General features: G+C 39.4%; 1 protein-coding gene across 5 annotated transcripts in view; it reads left to right on the plus strand.

The window, feature by feature from the left end:
- Rnf17 (ring finger protein 17) overlaps positions 1 to 19,651 on the plus strand; it is a 147,441-nt gene that overhangs the window by 116,769 nt on the left and 11,021 nt on the right. For 4 of the 5 annotated variants that reach the window (XM_013505511.1, XM_013505510.1, XM_013505512.1 and 1 more), the window contains 5 exons: positions 4,997 to 5,160; positions 7,101 to 7,220; positions 8,409 to 8,489; positions 14,317 to 14,442; positions 16,830 to 16,883. In XM_013505511.1, coding sequence (XP_013360965.1) covers positions 4,997 to 5,160; positions 7,101 to 7,220; positions 8,409 to 8,489; positions 14,317 to 14,442; positions 16,830 to 16,883 — 545 coding nt within the window. The remainder of the gene's footprint in view (positions 1 to 4,996; positions 5,161 to 7,100; positions 7,221 to 8,408; positions 8,490 to 14,316; positions 14,443 to 16,829; positions 16,884 to 19,651) is intronic. The other variant, XM_013505513.1, reaches the window with a different exon arrangement.

Consider the following 19,651-nt stretch of genomic DNA (forward strand, 5'->3'; position numbering starts at 1 on the left):
TACACCTACATCATTAATGCAGTGACCACAGTTTATTTTTATCAATCTTTTGTGTAGACTTAGTTTCTTTCTACAGTTCGTTTTTTTTTTTTTGGTTTTTCTCCGGTACCGGGAACCGAACTCACGACCTTGCGCATGCCAGGCAGGCACTTTTGCCGCTGAGCTAAATCCCCAGCCCCCTCCTTGCTTTTCTTCACAGTCTGCTACCAATGTGTTTTATCACTGAATAAATTTAGTTTTTCCATCTTTCATCTTACACACATAGAACCAAGATATACATATTACTTTGTGACTTTACATCAAAATATTCGATTCATACACCTTAATGTGCATTTCATTCATTTCTTATGAATGAATAGTATTTCAATGAATGGTTATATTTCACTTTGATTACACATTCTAGTAATACATTACCCCTGACTTGAACCACCAGTGGTACATGCATGACTGTCCCCATCGGGCAACATAGGACAGTCATGCATTTACAGCTTGTCATGAACATGTTGGTGAACACTTATATCTGAGTGTGGTGGTACACACCTATAATCCCAGCATTCTGGAAGGCTGAGTGAGGCAGGAGGATTACAAATTCGACCCCAGCTTGGGCAACTTGGCAACTTAACAAGACTCTGAGGGAAAAAAAATGAAAAAGGGGTGGGCCATATGCTCATGTGAAGACCCTGGGTTCAGCTCCCACTACCACAAAAAAAAAAGCTTGTTTGCTCTGTCTAGATTTTTGTGATTACAAAACATGCTAGTGTGAACATTCTTATACCCGTGTCTTGATATAATCACACAACCTTTTTCTAGGGTACATACCCAGTGAACAGAATTGGTGGATTATTTAGGAATACATGCGCCCCTCTTCTAGGTAAATGCCATGTGATTTTTCAGTGTTTCGTAACAATTTACACTCCTCACTCGCAGTGCTTGAGAATTCCTGTTGCTCCACATCCTCATTAGTACTTCATATTGGCAGCTCTGCCAATCTAGTAGGCATGAAACTGTTCCTTTACTTCGCATTTTCATGAGGTTTAGCGTCCTCTGTTTGCTTCCTTCAAAACCCTCCCCTTTGTGGAATGCCTGTTGTCTTAGTCACTTTCCTTGTCACTGGGACAAAATGCTCAAAACCTGTGTCTTAGGAGAGATTTACTGGGCTCGTGTTTTTTAGAGGTTCTGCTTCGTAGTCTGCTGGCTCCAAGGCAGAAGCAGCATGGTGAGCGAACCCGGTAGAGGAAGGTTGCTCATATCCTGGCAGCTGGAGAGCAAAGGGAGAAACCAGGGAGGGAAAGTCACCCTTCAGGTCGCTCACCCAGGGACCTATTTCTGGCCAGGCCCCACTTCCTAAGGGCACATTCAGCTACTGTTCTTTTTTTTTTTTTTTTTAATATTTATATCTTCTATTTTGTTTTTCTTGTTTGTTTGGTTGGTTTTTTTGTTTTGTTTTGTTTTTCTTCAGGTACCAGGAATTGAACTCATGACCTTGCGCTTGCCAGGCAGGCGCTGTGCCACTGAGCTAAATCCCCAGCCCCTTCAGCTACTGTTCTTACCACTGGACACTTCACTAATGAGAATAGCTCCCTGTGATCCAATCACCGTCCACACACAAGACCACCTTTAGGGGTATTGTGTCTGGATCCAAACCATAATTCTTACTTTCCAGTAGTTCTCTCTGAGTTTCGTGCCACAAATATCTTGTCTTAGTCACTTTACTATCACTGGGAGAAAAAACCCTAACCTACAACTTAAAGGACGAGAATTTATTTGACTCACAGATTCCACTGGATTCAGTGCAAAGCTGGCGACCTTCAAGACAGAAGCAGGGTGGTGGAAGAACATGTTCAGTGAAAGGTGTGCAGCGCATGACTGCTAGGGAGGCACGGGGACAAGAGTACTTACCAAGTCTATACCCACTGGCCCACCTCCAGCCAGCCCCACCTCCTAACAGCAATCGCACTTGTCAGTGAATGAGTCTATGAGTGAGTGTAGAGTCCCCAGGATCCAGTTACCCTCCAAATACGTGAGATTTATGGGAGACGTTTTAGATCTAAAAATCTTCTCTCAGATTTTATGTGTCTTTTCCACGTCTTCTGAGAGTTCTGAATAAACATAAGATGTCAAATTTAATTTTACCAATCTTCTCCCTCGGTTTTTTCTTTTATATCTCATTTAAAAATTTCTTTCTGAACCAGGAGTGGTGGACCTGTAATCTCACCACTCCGAGAGGCTGAGGCAGGAGGATAGCTGAGTTCAAACCCTTCCTGTATAACTTAGGAACTTATGAAACCCATCTCAAAATTAAACATTTAAAAAAGGCTAGGGATGGAGCTTAGTACAAAGGTAAAAATAAATAAATACATTTTCTCACTGGCACAGCTGTTATCCCAAATATTTTGGAGGCTGAGGCAGGAATATCAAAAGTTAAGACCACCCCGGGCAATTTAGCAAGATTTTGTCTCAAAATAAAGCCTGGCATGGTGGCACACACTTTATAATCCCAACACCATAGGAGATAAAGGCATTAGGACTGCAAAGTCAGACCCAGTCCAAGCAAGTTGAAGCTTAGCAAACCCTGTTTCACAAAAAATAATTTTTTAATTTTTAAAGGGCTGGGAATATACCTCAGTGTAACGACTCTGAATCCAATCCCCAGTACTGAAAAACACATAATAAATTAATTAAAATAAAAACTCCAAAGTGGTGGTACACCCGTATAATCCCAGCACTCGGAAAACTGCAGCAGGAAGATCTTGAGTTCAAGGCAAGCCTAGAAAATATAGCAGACCCTGTCTCAGAAAACAGAAACAAAACTTAAGAAGAGATGAGGGGGAATAAGAGGAAGGGCAGTTGATGTAACTCAGCAGTAGAGTGCCTTTGTATTCTGTCTCCAGTACTGGGAAGAGAAAAACACAAGTTTCTGTATATCATGAGTTCTTTATGAACTTTCTATTCTCTTTTAGTGCTGTAGTTATCCTGGCACCCAGTACCACAATTTTTTCTTTAGGTAGCCTGTGCCATTTTGTACTGACCGCACAATTTATTCTCCATCCCACAGCACTCAAAACTGTGCTTCTATAGTTTACTTGGCTCAGTAACTCCCGTGGTTTTTTTTTCACTGTACCCTGTTTGTGTTGTACAGATTGTGTGCCAAGTGTTGCATGATCAAAAAGTAGAGGCAAAGTTAGGCCAGAGAAGAGTCTGGAAAGCTTTTCTGAGAAACGCTGTGAATCCAGTGGCCTTGAAAATGTGGATAGATAGCATAGACACAAATTTTAGAAATGATACACCCTTTTAGGGTTAGAAACAGTAGGGAATAATGGAAAACGAACTCACACAAAGACAGGGATAAGTAAAACAAAGGAGTTCAGCCTGGTTGGAAGAATAAGAGTAGTGAGATTCAGCAAGACTGAAGGGCTGAGGTTGCAATCACATAGTTGGTAGAAAGCCCCGGGACTTGTATCGTCGTGGTATGTCAAAGCTGCTGCCAGAATCTTCTCTCCTTCATCATGCCAGTATACGTGTGTGTTTGTAAGCCTTGGAATCCTTGAGTATGTAGAAATCCTAGTTCTCACCATAGAGCAGCAGTGATGTACGGTTGGCAGGAAGTAGGACGTAGAAGCCATTCCAGTGATGACCTGAATGTCCCAAGTACTGTCCCAATATGGAGGGGAGAGCAACACAGATGGCTTCCAAAGCCTGCTAACGACCCCTAGACCAGAGTTAGCGCAGAATGACCTGCCCTTTGCCACAGGTCTCCCTTATTTTCCCACAATGGGACTCAACTAAGTGTAGGGATGGATCCAGAGTTGCAAGACCTGACATTTACACAGGGTTAGAGGCATCTATTAATGGCACAAACATTTCTACATATTCAAGATGAGAAAAGAAATCACAAGTGACTGGAGATTCAGGCCCCTTTGAGAAGATTCAGGTGCTTCCTGAGTTCTCAGGTTTAAGTGCAAAGACTCCCTGACTATAACCTAGGCCTGTCCATAATACTGTATCACTCACAAGACCCCAGCACTCAGGTATGGGCACCATTAGCTCCCTGTGAGGCCACCTGCCAATAAGAGCAGGATAGCTATGAACTTACTGATACTTCCTCCCACCCATAGATCTCCTGACGACTGTGTCTTAATTTGAAAATCAAACTAAATCTGTGCATTTGTCTGTTCTCAAAGTGAACCATGTTTACCTGTAGTAACAGTACTTAGTCCAGGACTTAACATGGCATGTGTAGTTGTTGGTAAAGCTGCATATGTGCCAGGCAGTGTACTAGATGCTCTGCACCCCGTCGTCCTGCAGTGTTGATAATCTGGGTAGGTGCTGCCATATCCAATTTATGGAGAATAAACTGAAACGTATGGAGGTAAAGGAGCTACCTAAGAAACACAAAGAAGTAGGACTGGGATGGGAACTGATTTCAGAGATTGTTTCCAGGGTCTCAGTTAAAGGGATATATAGTCACTGAGAAATAAAGGGCCACTTGAAAAGTAGTTAGAATTTTAGCTGGCATGGCGGCCCACACCTATAATCCCAGCACTTGTGACGCTGAGGCAGGAGGATTGCCATGAGTTTGAGGCCAGCCTGAACTACATACCAAGACCCTGTTCAAAACAAAAAAGAAACAATTTTAACTTACAGCCTCAAAATTGTGCTATATCTAAGCATTAACACATAACTTGTGTTCTATTTTATTAAAGTGTGCTGTCAAACTGGTGTCTTAAATTGGTAGTTTTTTTATATTATGTATTTAGAGCTCTTTACAGTGTTCATGCAAAATAATAATATTATTATAATTTTTATGCTTTTAGTATGTTTTGAGACAAGACATAGACAGTACTGGTCAAATCAGATTTTCGTGACAGCTCTGTCATGAGCCTGATTTTAATTGTTTATATTACCAAGTTGTGAAATTAGTAAAGATTATCGATGACTTATTGAAAAGTGGTAGGCAGTTTTCCCAAATGATTCCTATTTTTAATGTTTTACTCAGAATTCGAGCTGCTAAAAATGATGAATGAGATTCAGAGCACTTTAAAATGCCTAGGTCTTTTGGAGCCTTATTTCTGGAAGAAGGGAGAGCCTTGTGCAGTGAGAGGATCTGACACTATGTGGTATCGAGGCAAAGTGATCGAGGTTGTGGGCGGCACTATCAGGGTGAGTCTGAAATTCTTTTGACTATTGGGGCTGAGTGCCGGAGCATTAAACAGTTTTTTAAAATCTTTACATGTGAAAACTTGGTTAAAAATAGGCCTAGGGGAACAAAAACTAGGCCTCAGTGGTACAGTGCCCCTGGGTTTGATCCCTAACTGAAAAAAAAGAAAAGCAAACAAGCCAAAATAATCATTTGATTAGTTAGATGCCTTTGACTTTTTTGTAATAAAGACGTTTATTTTATTTTTATTTTCAAATGTGTTTAGTAACCTGAATAAAAATCTTCCCAGTGGTACCGTAATAGGTGGACTACTTTGTTGTAATACACTCAGTTGCACAGTATTCCTTAAAATGACTTGTTTTCACATATGTTAAACAGCCCCTTAGCAAACTTGTGTAGGGCTCAGCTGTGTTTTTCAGAGCAGGGACTAGTTTACCTTTCCAGAATAAGTAGAGTAGCACTCAGGTTTCATTCAGAGTCATTAAAAATAACTGCATACATTGAAAAGTGAATATATAAAAATGAAAATACCTCTATTTACATGTATTTACTAAGTGAAACAACAAATTTAATGACATATTTCATCAGATATTTAGCACTTGGAAGTTTGTTTTAATTGAAGTGAGAAGAAAAAGTCTTTTGTTTCTACTTGGACAGAAGTTTCTTTACTTTCAATGATGGTACCAGTTAACTACATGGCATTTTAGGATTTTTCAGCTTCTTTCACATATGTGCATTCATACTTTATAATTGGTTTATATCTATCCTAGATGCAAATCATTATTCTTGTTTTAGGGGCTGGGGATTTAGCTCAGCGGTACAGTGCCTGCCTGGCAAGCGCAATGTCTTGAGTTTGATTCCCAATACCGGAAAAAAAAAAAAATTCTTGTTTGAATAAGGAAGTTGTAGTTTAGGTGTAGTGACCAGCCAACATCCCCCTGTCAGGGTAGTGATGTTGTAGATCATATCCCAACATCTGTTTCCTAACATCGAAGTCTTATGCTTTTGTTGTAGACTACTAACTGGTCTCACTAGAAATAAAATGATTTCAAATTTGACTGAAGATTTAAGCACCTAGATACTTACAGATTCAAACATTGACATGAACGTGGGTCACTTTTCACTCTATGTTCCCTGAAACATTTTATCCACTTGTAGTCTCAGATAATCTCTCTCCTTTTCTTCTTTATTACAAAGATGAGCTGAAATTCCGTATGCATCAGACAATCACACTTCATGAACTTTACCTGTGTAGGGTCCAAACAGATAAGATGGTGAACTTCTAAAAACATTTGTCACATTGTCAGAGTGTCTGTTTTACTTATTTATTTATGAGAATTGTGATAGTTTAATCATTACCTTTTATTATTCCCTGTGATCATTTTACATTCCAAGTAGACACAGTGAATTTATCACTGTTTAACCTGGTATCTTTCAGGGTTTACCCTTGAGCCACGTGAAGAAGTAAACATTAAGCCGAGCACAAACTATATTGTGTCCTTTTTAAAAAAGCTGTAAAAGTTGATCCGAATATAGAATAGTGACTGCTAGAGACTGGGAGGGGAAAGAAACAATATGTTCATTTCATCAGGTTGAGGCAGAAGAGATTTTTTTTTTTTTTGAGATTTTGTTTACAGGCTAATGTAAGAAAATCTTTTCATACTATGTAATATGATAATACAGTGTTGTCTTTTTTCTGGAAATTTTTCAAATCAAAATTTAATTATCTTTCCAGGACATCTTTTTTCCCCTCTTTGGCAGTTCTGGGATTGAATCCAAGGCTTTCACACTGAGCTACATCCCCACCTTTTTTTAAAATGTTTTATTTTGAAACAAGGTCTCATAAGTTACCCAGGCTGGGCTCAGCCATGCACCACCATGCCTATTTCCCCTAGCTTTTAGTAATACATTTTAACTATAAATTTTATTTGGATTGTTTCAGGTACAATATTTAGATCATGGATTCACTGAAAAGATTCCACAGTGTCACCTTTACCCTATTTTGCTGTATCCTGATACACCCCAGTTTTGTATTCCTTGTCAGCTCTATCATACTATTCCAGTGAGTACATAATAAAGTGTGGGTTGATTAATTTGAAATATTGTTTTAAATTTTTTTTGTTTTTTATTGTTTTAAATTAACTTTTTTATAAATTAGAATATAAAGTTAAATCTCTCAGTTGCAACAAAAATAATACCAATAAACCAGTTTCATTAAACAGCTAAAGGGCTTTCATAAAACTGCAAAATTATACTGAGATATATAAAATATCTGTGTAAATAAAGCAATATGTTCGTAGATGAAATGGTAGAAGGTTGTAAAATTTGAATTGGGGGTCTCACTACACAGTTCAGGCTGGCCTTGAACTCATAGCAATCTTCCTGCCTCAGCCTCCCAAGTCCTGGGATTATAGGTGTGTACCACCAGACCCAATTTAAGATTGTAAAATTTCAATCTGAAAATCAGATTAAAGTGCTATATTAATTATCTCTTGTTGCATAACAAAGCTAAAACTTAGTGGCAAAACAATAAACTTATGCCATACTGTTTCTGTGGCTCAAATTGAGTAGTTTAGGGGCCAGGGATGTAGCTCAGCAGTACAAGCACCTGCCTGGCAAGCGCAAGGTCCTGAGTTCAATTCCCAGTACCAAAAAAAAAAAAAAAAGTAGAATTGAGTAGTTTAGCTGGTTTGGACTCAACATACTTGTGATACTGCACTCAAAATGTCTGCTACGTTTTACCTATCCAAAGGACCCACTGGGCACAGAAGAGTGGCTTAGATATAACTCTTCACATGGCAGCCCCACTCCCTGATAAGGACGTGCCAGAGGCCCTGGGGAGGCACTGCATTGACATACTGGACTTTTTAAAAGTTTTAAATGTGACTTTTTGTTTTTAACGTAAATACATGTTTAAAGCATAAAATATTTTGAGTACTATATAGAAAAGCTTGGTCCAATTATTAATTTTTTTTTCAAATTATTAATTTTTAAGGTCCACTTTAGCCAGGCATGGTGGCGCACACCAGTAATCCCAGCACTCAGGAGGCTGAGGCAGGAGGATCGTTGCAAGTTCGAGACCAACCTGGGCTACAAAGTGAGCTCACGGCCAGCCTGAACTGCACAGCAAGACCCTGTCTCAAAAAGACAAAAAAAAAAAAGTGTCCACTTTAATCATATACTCATGATATTCTCTGTGTTGTCTCGTTTTCCAAATGTGAAAGATTCTAAGTGTATCAATCCCACACAGGTTGGGAATGTCTGGCAGCCAGATGCAATTGAGCTTCTTCAGGAGCTGCTTTCAAAGAGAGAGGTGGACATTCACATTATGGTAATCTGTCTTCAAACCATATATAATTTATTTAAATTGTTTGCCATAAAATATAATTAACATAATTTGAAGAAGCTGGACGTGGTGGTGCATGCCTGTAATCCCAGCACTTGGGAGGCTGAGGCTGGAGAATTGCCATGAGTTCAAGGCCAGCCTGGGCTACATAGTGAGTTCAAGGCCAGCCTACACTACAGTGTGAGACCCTGTCTCCAAAAAAAAAAAAAACCCAAAATACAAATTGAGGGCTATTTTTATGAAAAACAGTGCTATAAGTGTTCTTATGTGAACAGAAATTACTCATTAACAATAAAAAGTTACACTTTGGTTCCTAGGCTTGCTCTAAATAAGCCTAATTTTTAACATGTTCTTGAGAACTTTCATAACCGTTGAAGTCAGAAGATTGGAAGATTCTTTACTAGCAGCTTACTTGTTTGGATACGGGAACAATGGCACATTGATGGGGATGTTCGTAAATATGTATGCGGCAGTTTTCAGGGTACTGCTATGTGGGAGCACTGTTTAAGGTAACTCTTAAGAACTTGTCACAACCCCTGTCCTCAAAGACTCTTCCAGTTAGTGCAACAAGGTAGACCTAACCAATCCACACTACAGAGTAACATGTTGGGAGCCACGTGACAGATAAAGCCAAGTACAATAGGGATTTGGAAATTATGAGAAGCTTCAACATACAATGGAAGAAAAGATGGTAAGAGTTCTCCTGAGAGGGAAATAGAATGCACAAAGGCAGCTAGAAGAGGGCGGAACTGCTTAGAACAGTGGGATGTTTGTGAGAAGGGGAAGTGCTGACTAGGATTCAGGAGAGGGAGGGCCCAGTTGCAAGCTTCTGGTAAGTGAGGTAACCTTAGCATAAGGGTGAGTTTCTTGAAAAGGAGTGTAAGGTGGGTGTCTAATACCCATATTTATTTTTTAGTATTTCTATTATTTTAAATTCATGAATTGGATTCAGTAAACTCTTACAGTCTAACATGTTCATCAGCATTGGTTTTCAAGGATATTACACACTTTCATCTCTAAATTGTAATGAGCTTTTAGAAGGAAGATCATAGCACAACAGAGACTGCCAATTGAAAGTCTTAAGTTTAATGAGTTAATTGTAAGTAAGGCTGGGAAAATTAAAATCTTAAAATCATTAGCAGACAAGAATGACTTCAGTAGTGGTCCATATTATACCTGCTGGAAGAATTGTGCAGAAGGAACTGTAATTGCACTTCTCAAAAACTACAAACAGGGCTGGGGATTTAGCTCAGCGGCACAGCGTCCACGTGGCAAGCGTGAGGTCATGAGTTCGATTCCTGGTACCAGAAAAAAAAACCAAGAAAACAAAAAAAAAACTACAAACAGGGTTTATAGAAAAAGATAAAAAGGAAATTTCCTAGATAAGGCAGAGGCTTGATGGGAAAGTTTTCTAGCTGTAGTCAAGATATTGAACCAGTTGAACTATGTCAAAGTAGAGATCTTGAATGTTACAGTTGGGATGTATGGTCCATAACAGTTGATAAATTTGAGCTAGTAAATTGCTAACCTAAGGGGCTCCTGAAACTAAGTACAGAAAAAGCAGCAGTGGGCTAGGAGTGTAGCTCAGTGGCAGAGCATTTGTCTAGCATGCACAAGGCCTACAGTTTGGTCCCTAGCGCGCGCGCGCACACACACACACACACACACACACACACACACACACGCCGCGCACACACACGGTGGGAGAGAGAGAGAGAGAGATCATTTCAAAAGCAGGGCTTTGACTGTAATTCATTTATATCATGTGGTACAGCCCAAGATCCCTTCCCCCACTTTTTCATTTTTTATTGCTACATAACAGTCACCCCAGAATTTCATGGCTTAAAACAATGAGTAATTTATTGCTTACAATTCTGTAACTGAATGCACCCAGTTAAGTAATTCTTCCACACTATTAGGATGTGGCCAGGGGGTTATCTGAGGGCTCAACTGGGTTGGAACATTTAAAATGACCCTTCACGTGTCTGCTCTGTCATGGATCACACTGGGAAGCTAGGCCCCGCTGGGTGCTGAAGTAATTGAATCTCAATCTCAGTCAATCTCTGTCTCAGTCTCAGTCTCAGTCTCAGGGCCACTTCGTCTGTGATGGGCCTTTCCTCTCGGCCTTCCTATGACTTCTACATGACCACCTCTATATTTCTTATATGATATCTCAGTCTACCAAAAGTGAAGAAGAATAATCTTCTAAGCATTCTTAACTACTAGGGAAATGAAGTATTACATTAATGGTAGTGTTTATTATAAACATCAACATTTTCAACATCAATTTTTTGTTAACAAAAACTAAAAAATGACGGCATAAATAAACTACTATATGAAGTGCAATGAAAATAAAACTCTATAACAAAAATAATCTTTATTTCAGTTGTGCCACCTCAGGTCTTCACACATAAAAATAGCATGTTCTATACACAAGTATAGCTCACAGTGATAGTACATGGATTTTGTTTTCCTCTCTTTTTCTGTAGGACATATTTGACGTCTCACTGGTTGCTATTTTGTTAGGAGGTTCTCGTGATGTTCTACCTGCCTCTTCACTGGTCTACTCCAAAATTCTTTTGAGGAGTTCTTTGGGCAGATATGTGTTGTTGTTCTTCTATTGTAATTGGTCTTCTATCAATTCCAGTCCCAATTCATCCAATACAAATAATTTCCAACATTGAATCACAGTGGTGGCATTCCATCCAATAGTTACTAGGTTCTTCACTCTGGCAAGAACCTAATAACATTTTCTGACCTAGCTTGTAGCATTTTGTAGCATTCTGACCGATGAAATATTTATTTACATTATTGTTTTCTTTCTCATCTGAATCAGGGTCCTCATTCTTTACTTCTCTGTCATTTCTTGCTCCATCCCACTATTGTAACTTCTTTGGCTTTTGTGATCCACATCGTAATCTGTAAAGCAGTTTGCATCTTGTCCCACATAGTAACTCTGTCTACTATGAGGTTCGCTATGGGCTCTACAGACCTGCCTTCAAAAATCCAGTTACAGGCCAGGGGCAGTGTGGCCCATGCCTGTACTCTCAGCTATCTAGGAGGCCGAGGCACGAGATTTGCAAGTTCAAGGCCAGCCTAGGCAACTTAGTGAGACTCTATCTCAAAATAAAAAGGATTGGAGATGTAGCTCAGTGTTTAGAAGGAGGAGGGGGAAGGTAGTCTTTACCCTAAAAAAGATTTGCAAGACAGTAGTTTACTTTCTCTAACATTCTGCTCCATTCCCTTCCTCTTGACAGAAGTACCCTTAGGGTGAGCCCATGAGCTGTTCTGGAAAGAAGACCATCTTTAGATGGAGATAGACCCAGCTAGAGCACCAATTTTTTACATAGCTGTGGGCAACTCCTGTGCTCGCTCTGCGGCTGTTTTCTCATCCATAAAACAGGAATGACAACTCTCCGGGTAGTGCCAGGCTCTCAAGCACTTAGTAGGGGTAGTGATTATTATAACTGCCAGCTGTTTCTAGCCCAGGCTCTCAGCCAGTTTCTCTTCTGTGGAGCAGCCTGGAACTTTTCATAAGGCTTCTTTCATTCAGCACAATATTTGGAAATTCATCTATGTTTTAGGTGTATCAGCAGTAGGTAAATTCCACTGTATAAATACATCAGTGTATTCAGTCTTTCTGTTGGTGGACATCTACAGTTTCCAGTTCTTGCCTATCATAAATACAACTGCTAAGAATATTCTAGAATGTTTTTGTCAGGTCTGTAGTCCTCTGCTCTACCAGCTGTGCTGTAGGGGTGTCTGCTTTCATTTCTTTCAAATATGTACCTAGGAGTGGAATTGCCAGGTCACAGGTCATCAGCATCGTCAGGAGCCGGATCACCTGATGAATCACTTTCAGCCTCCTCCCCAAGTGGTGCAAGTGGGTTTTCATGTGACATTATACTGAATTGGGCTAATTCTACAAGAAAGTCGAGACAGACATTTAATAAAACAAATTACAGATGGGTTGGGCATGGTGGCTCATGCCTGTCACCCCAGCACTTAGGAGGCTGAGGCAAGAAGGATCACTCGAGGCAGTCCTGGGCAACATAGTTCAAGGTCAGCCTGAACTATAGAGCAAGACCCTGTGTCGGAAAAAAGAAAGAGAAAAATTACAAACGCACAAAAATGTAACATGGAGCATAAGGTGTGTAAAACTGACCTGCTGCTAATTTCTCACATGTGCACACACCTTGCTGTTTGTCACAAAAGTGGGCAAACACAAAGATCACTTCCTATATCTGCCCCCAGGTAGCTGCTGTAAAGCGCAGCTGGCTAACATAATGCAGAAGTAAATTTTTTCATTATAAAATTACGATCTGGGTGTATTTCACCCGGACGTGCTCATTAAGAGGACTAGCCTGTAGCTGTTTAGGGCTGAGTGGAAAGAGACAAAAGTGGTAAGGAAACTTATTTCTGTGTTACAATCACGTGAAAAGTCACAGGCCCACTTAATAAGAAAGTGGTTCAGCACTCAGAGCCTCTGCCTAGTTGCTCATAGACCCCACAACAGATGACTGAGGTCTCTCTCCCATGGCTCTTCCTCCCGGCACTGAGCTCTAATGCTCTTCACCCATCCCACCTTCCTTTCCCTACAGACTTTTCCAGTTGGTTTGGCAGTTACACTTACAAAACCCCTTTGTAATACAGCACAGGCTGCTGGGTTTCTTAAAGCATGAGGGCACGTCTTCCCAGCCCTCTTGACTTCCTTGCCCTCACGTGCTCCTTGGTCATCTCTACTAAGACATGCTGCCCTTGACCTGGAGATGCAGCCAGGATGGAGCAGTCAGAAATGCCTCCCTTCCTGGAGCTTATCTTTCGGTGGTAGGAACCACTAAATCAAGACAAAAACAGAATGTCTGTTAATCAGCAATACTGTGTTGGCAGAAAAACAAAGCAGGAAAGGCTGAAGAGATGTGGTGGGGAGGAAGTTCCATGTTAAACACAGTGGTCAGGTGGCGTTATGAGTCAAGAAGACCATCCTGGGTGCCCGAAGGTGCCAAAGGCCCTGAGGTGGAGCAGCAGTGTGTGGCAGGAGTGGCAGAGCTGCGGTGGTGAGGGCCAGGCCTGTGCCACCCTGAAGCCACCACAGCTCTGACCTGAAGGTACAGCGTAGGCTTTCCTTCTAGCCACTGTGTGGCGAGAAGACTGGGTAGCAGCAGAAGACAGCAGGGCGGTCTTTGGGGAGGCCGTTACTGTAACCCAGTCAGCAGATGAGTTTGGACAGAGGCCTACCAGTGTATAGGCCCGGTCAGTACCTAAAAATCGATGGACTTTATTCAGAGTTTTAAAGCCATTATCATGACTCCTGCTGTTAGACTATTAATTTCCTCTGATACTTAGCATTTGGGGATCTTCTAAAGTATTCTTCATTTCCCTTTGTTTTCTTTCTCCTCCTACTTAGTATAAGTTGTTAGATTCATCTAAAGATGATATATACAGTAAATTATATATAATTTCTAGTAAATAACCAGGAACTCCATAGTGTATGGACATGTAAATACATTTTAACACAAATCAAAGGAGTAGAATCACTGCCTTACAACATGCCAGAATACCAGGAAGAAAATTCTCTTTTTTTTTTCTTGATACCGGGAATCAAACTCAGGACCTTGCGCTTGCCAGGGAGGTGCTTGTGCTGCTGAGCTCTATCCCCAACACCCCAGGAAGAAAATTCTGTGAAATGAGTTACTACTCCAATTAGTTATACTACTGTTATCAGAAGCCTCATTTCATACTTGCTCACTAGAAGAGTTTATACATAGACTTTATTGTTATATTAACAATCTTCTTTGTTGAACTGAAATAGGAATTGCCTGAAAATCCGTGGGGGAAGTTGGGTATTCATCTCTATTTTGATGGAATGTCACTTTCCTATTTTATGGCACACCATAAATATTGCAATTTTGAATATTCTGAGGAGATACTTAAAGAAGTAAGTGAATTGTTTTTCTATAAAAATCTGGTTTAAACTGTTACATTTTGTCTTATACCTCAGGTCTTAAACATGATTCTTCATAACTGATCTAGAGACTCTAAGATGAGAATTTGTTAATTCTTTGTTGAAAAAACAATACCTTGTATCATGCTTTATACATGTGCTGAAAAAGACTTTATTTACCTTAAGATTTTGTTCCTGGGTTTGGAGTACTGTAGTCTCCTTCTGGAGGGTGTTTCTAGATTCTTTGTGTCCTGAGCAAAGAACTGGTCAAGATGAGCACAAATGATAATGAAGTTCTATTAGAGGTGGAAAAAGAAACAGGCTCTGCAGAGTGAGTTTGGGCCAAGAAGAAGTAGGAAAAGAAGTGCACCCTACAGTGGGAGGGGGGCAGCGCAGACCAGAGAACACAATGGCAAAAACACAATGCACATCACCCTTTTGTATTACCCACTCCTCAGGCGGACGTCAGGTCTCAGCCGTCCCACGGAAAACTTGCCGGCGTTCTGTAGAGAAGTCCGGGTGCAGGGCTTTGGGAACTGTCCTGTGCGCGTGTTCTGGGATCTAATTAACAGGTCACGCTACTTCCCCTGGCAGCTTTGCCATGCCCTTGTGTCCTGTCTGAATTCTTCTCGTTTTTTTGTTTCCTCAAACCTAATGAGACACCCAGATGTTACCAAGTGTCTTTAGAGTAAGGAATACACATTATAAAATCTGAATTTAATGCCAGAAAACTACTCTCTCCCCAGATGAAATGTTTTTTCCTTTGACTTGATGTAGAACTTGATATTACATGTTGAGCATCCCTAATCTGAAAATATAAAATGTAAAAGTGCCCCTAAATTCAGAACTTTTTGAGTCCCAACAGGACACTCAAAAAGTTTCAGATCTTGGAGCATTTTTAATTTTCAGACTAGGATCCTACATCAGTGAAATCTGTGTAATTAAAGTATTTTAAATTCTTTTTTTTTTTGGTTTGGGTTTTGTTTTGTTTTTGTCTTTTGAGACAGGTCTCACTATACATTTCAGGCTGGCCTTGAGCTCACTTTGTTTTATTTTATTTTTTAAAATTTATTTTAAAAATAAAAGAAGGAAAACATATTTAAAAACAGACATCCATTTACAAAATAGCAGAAGAACAATACAAGCAATACTGAATTACAGGGCTGGAGATATAGCTTAGTGGCACAAGCGCCTGCCTGGCAAGCGCAAGGTCCTGAGTTTGATCCCTGGTACCGCAAAAAAAAAAACCAAAAAACTGAACTACAGACAAAGTGGTAGGAAAATAACAATGGTTATTGTATTATATATTGATATCTTCAAAGTGGTTTCTCAGGAAAACAAATAGAGACATACAAGATTGATCAAATAAGTAATCATTATTCGTTTCAGTAAAGCGATAGAAGTCCTGTATATACATACATAAGTCCTGTATATACATACATAATAATTTCCCCTTCTTTCTTTTCTCTTTTCCCTCATCCCAGTGCTCTTTACTTTTGAGCATTTTTCTTTCGGTTCACAATGTCTATCATACCTTCTAATTTGGGGGCTGGTCTCAAACTCACAAGGATCCTCCTGCCTCAGCTTCCTGAGCGCTGGGATTAGAGGCGTGTGCCACTACACCTGGTTTAAGTGTTTGAAATTCTAAATCATTTCTAGTCCCAAGTACAGAAGTAACTCGGCCTGTGTAATGTTTCTCACATTTGCCTCCTCACAAGAAATTCCTTGCCATATTTTGAGCTTAGCTTCAAAAAATAACCCATTCCAATTTCCTGCTACTTCCATTTTTAATATTTGAGGTATGGTTTCACATTTCCTTTAGAGGACTAGAGTATGCATTATAGGAACATTTTATGCCACAAGATATTTTTGTTTCACAGTTCACTTACAAGTTCAATATTCACTTTAGTGATTATAAACGATACTGTGAGTGTTACGCTCAACAGAGCTGCTTCTTTTGTTCAGCAGAATCTGGGATGTGAGTTTGTGTCTGTAATCTTTACTGCCATCTTTGCTTTTCAAGCAGAGATGTGCATGTGTATGCATCTGCGTAAAAGATGCTCCATTTATTAAACTAGTTTTATAAAAAGTCTTCAATTTCTCTTCCAAGTGCGCTCCGCACTGTGCACGCTTTAAGGAGAAAAGTAAGAGGTCTCACTTTCTTACATTAAACTATCACTGACGTGTGTGTAGGATCAGCTTAAAGACTCTTACCGTTGGAATGTGAGTCGTGAAATAGATTTTCCTGTGTTAATCTGAAATAATTAAATGGATGCCATCAAGTACATGTACCAGTTTTTGTGGAGATGAAAAAAGTGCCTTAAAACAGTACTATATAGCTATAAGTCGTTTTACTCATTAATACTACAATATTATTTCAGAAACCAACAGACTACAAAAAATATGAGGATGAAATATGGGAAATAAAATTTGAGGTAAGTTGAAATCCAAATATTTTGGAAACTTCAGACATTCCATCAATAAAAAGATCTGCTATAAGATTTAGAAATAATAAGAACAGCTTTATTGCAATATTACTTATGTACTAGAAATTCATCTTAAAGTGTATAATTCAGTGTTTTTTTAGTGTTACTTGCCAAGTGGGGCAACACCAGTCATTCTAGAGTGTTCCAGAAAGGAATTGTGTGCCAATAGCAGTCACTCTCCATTATTCCCTTCCCCAGCTTCATGGCAACCACTTGAACTGTCTCAATAGCTTCATCTGTTCTGGGTATTTTATAAATGGAAATATGCAGTACGTGTTCCGTTGTCTCTGGCTTTTCACTTAGCATATTTTCAAGGATTGAGCATGTTGTAGCAGTCCATTCTTTCTTATTGCCCAGTAAAATCCCACTGTATATATATATTTTGTTTATCCATTCAGCCATTGATGTTGCTGGCTTGTGCTCACCTTTTGGTGGTCATAATTCTGTGAACATTCATAAACAAACTTCTGTGGGGATCTATGTCTTCCTTACTCGAGTGTATAACTAGAAATAGAGTTGCTGGCTCTCGCAGTAAGCATGCTTAACATTTTTAGAAACTCGGGCTGGGGATATAGCTCAGTGGCACAAGCACCTGCATGGTAAGCAGAAGGTCCTGTGTTCGATTGCTGGCACAAAAATAAACAAAAAACTGGAAGACTGTTTCCCAAAGTGGCCACACCATTTTACATCCACACTAGGAATGTATCAGGTGTTCCGTTTTCTCCATGTCCTTACCAGTGTTTATAATCTTTTCTCCTAATGTGAGAAAAAGTCTTTTCTATCAAAGGAAATAATTAAAATAACTCAATTTCATAAAATCCCAATTTTTGTAAAATGTACATATGTTTGTTTCATCCTTCCTTGGAAACTTGGAACAGAGAGGGTAGATGCCTAACTGCCATAAAACTGTGAAACGAAGGGCTTTCCGGATCACAGTACTTTGCCTAGCAACCATTACCTCATTAAAGTAGCCAACTGGGTTAGAGTGTGAGGCCACACTCCCACCAGTAGATCAGGGCACAGTGACCGCTGTGTATGTGTTTTAGGGATAAAGTGCCGTGAACCAGTGGTTCAGTGTCCCTGTCCTTTGCTGGCCCTAGGCTAACAGGGCACCCCTGCAGAAGTAAAGTTTGCCTCACTGGAAAAATTTTCAGAGGTCTGGTTTCTTTGATCCTGCTTACAACACCAGAAAATTTATCTCCAATACTAACCATTCTAGGATATGTATAAGGTTCTGACACATTTCACCGATAATTATGTTGAACCTCTTTTCATGGACTTATTGGCCATTTATATATTTTGTTTGGATAAATCTACTTAAATTCACCTCCCATTTTTAGTTAGATTGTCTTTTTATTGTTGTAAGAGTTTTTTGTATATTCTGGGTACAAGTCCCTCTTCAGATACGTGATTTGCAAATATTTTTTCCACTTAGTGGATTGTCACTTCACCTTCTTGATGGGGTCCTTTAAGCACCAAAGTTTTTACTTTTGATGAAGCCCAGTTGTAACTTATGTTTTTTGCCATAGGATGAGTTTTAATAAGTCAAGGCCCATTAGTAGAATTTAATTTCTATGATTATAAAAACAACCAATGTGTCTTTTTTTTTTTTTTTTTTTTTTTTTTTGGTACCAGGAATCAAACTGAGGACCTTACGCTTACCAGGCAGACACTTGTGCCATTGGGCTATATCCTTGGCTCCCAGACAGTGCATCTTATAAGAGCACCTACTTTATAACAAGTCCATAAACCAACAATGGGTAGTCACATTTCCCTGCACTTTCTCAGGTTCAATATTCATTTTGAGTTTTCCACTCAATTTGTAAATATTAAATAACAAATTAATCTATAAATTTGAATATGATAGTTTTACTACATAGGTTAATTGCCATAATCTTTAAAAAGAACTTCCAAGAAAATAATTTCAGGGGCTGGGCATGTACCTTAGTGGTGAAGTGCTTGTGTAGAGTCCAAAGCTTGCTCTGGGTTCAATCCTCTATACCAATAAATAAATACATATATACATACGCAAGATATGTAAGATCTTACTAGTCTTAAAAGCTGTGCATCAACATGTTTATATACATTTGTTTTACCTGCTGACTGCCTGATCCTTTGCACATAACTTGGTATTTTTTTTTAATGTTTTCACAGATGTTAAGAACTCACCTTTTGTGTGTGTATGTGTGTGTGGTGCTAGGGATTAAACTGAGTCATGCGCACTGTATCTTTTAGTGCCGGTGTTCTACCACTAGTCTATATCCTCCTCTTTGGTCTGTTTTGCGATAGGGTCTCAAGCTACCCAGGCTGGATGCAAACTTTTGATCCTCCTGTCTTAGCCTTCTAAATAGCTGGGATTACAGGCATGTGCCACCACGTCTAGTGAGAACTCACTTTTTTAATCTTTTCAACTTAAATCTTTCTTTAGCGTTTCATATATTATTGTAGTTTGTAAAATAAAGTCATGACCTAGTGTAAAAATAAATGAAATGCTACAGACATGTGCAAAGAAAAAAAGAAGTGGCTCCCATTTTGCACCTCAGTCCATTCATTAGTGACAGTCACTGTTGAGCCTTTATTAACTGTTTTTAAAGAATTTATGTGTATGTGTAGGTGTAGATACATCAATAAACATTCACGTCTTTTTGCATATTTTTTTAAACTGTGGGACATGAGGATGGTGAAGGTTATTAGTCATCACATTTTATTCCTATTAC

The sequence above is a fragment of the Chinchilla lanigera genome, unplaced genomic scaffold (assembly GCF_000276665.1).
Source record: "Chinchilla lanigera isolate Chin_1 unplaced genomic scaffold, ChiLan1.0 scaffold00096, whole genome shotgun sequence".
In the NCBI taxonomy this organism is placed as follows: domain Eukaryota; kingdom Metazoa; phylum Chordata; class Mammalia; order Rodentia; family Chinchillidae; genus Chinchilla; species Chinchilla lanigera.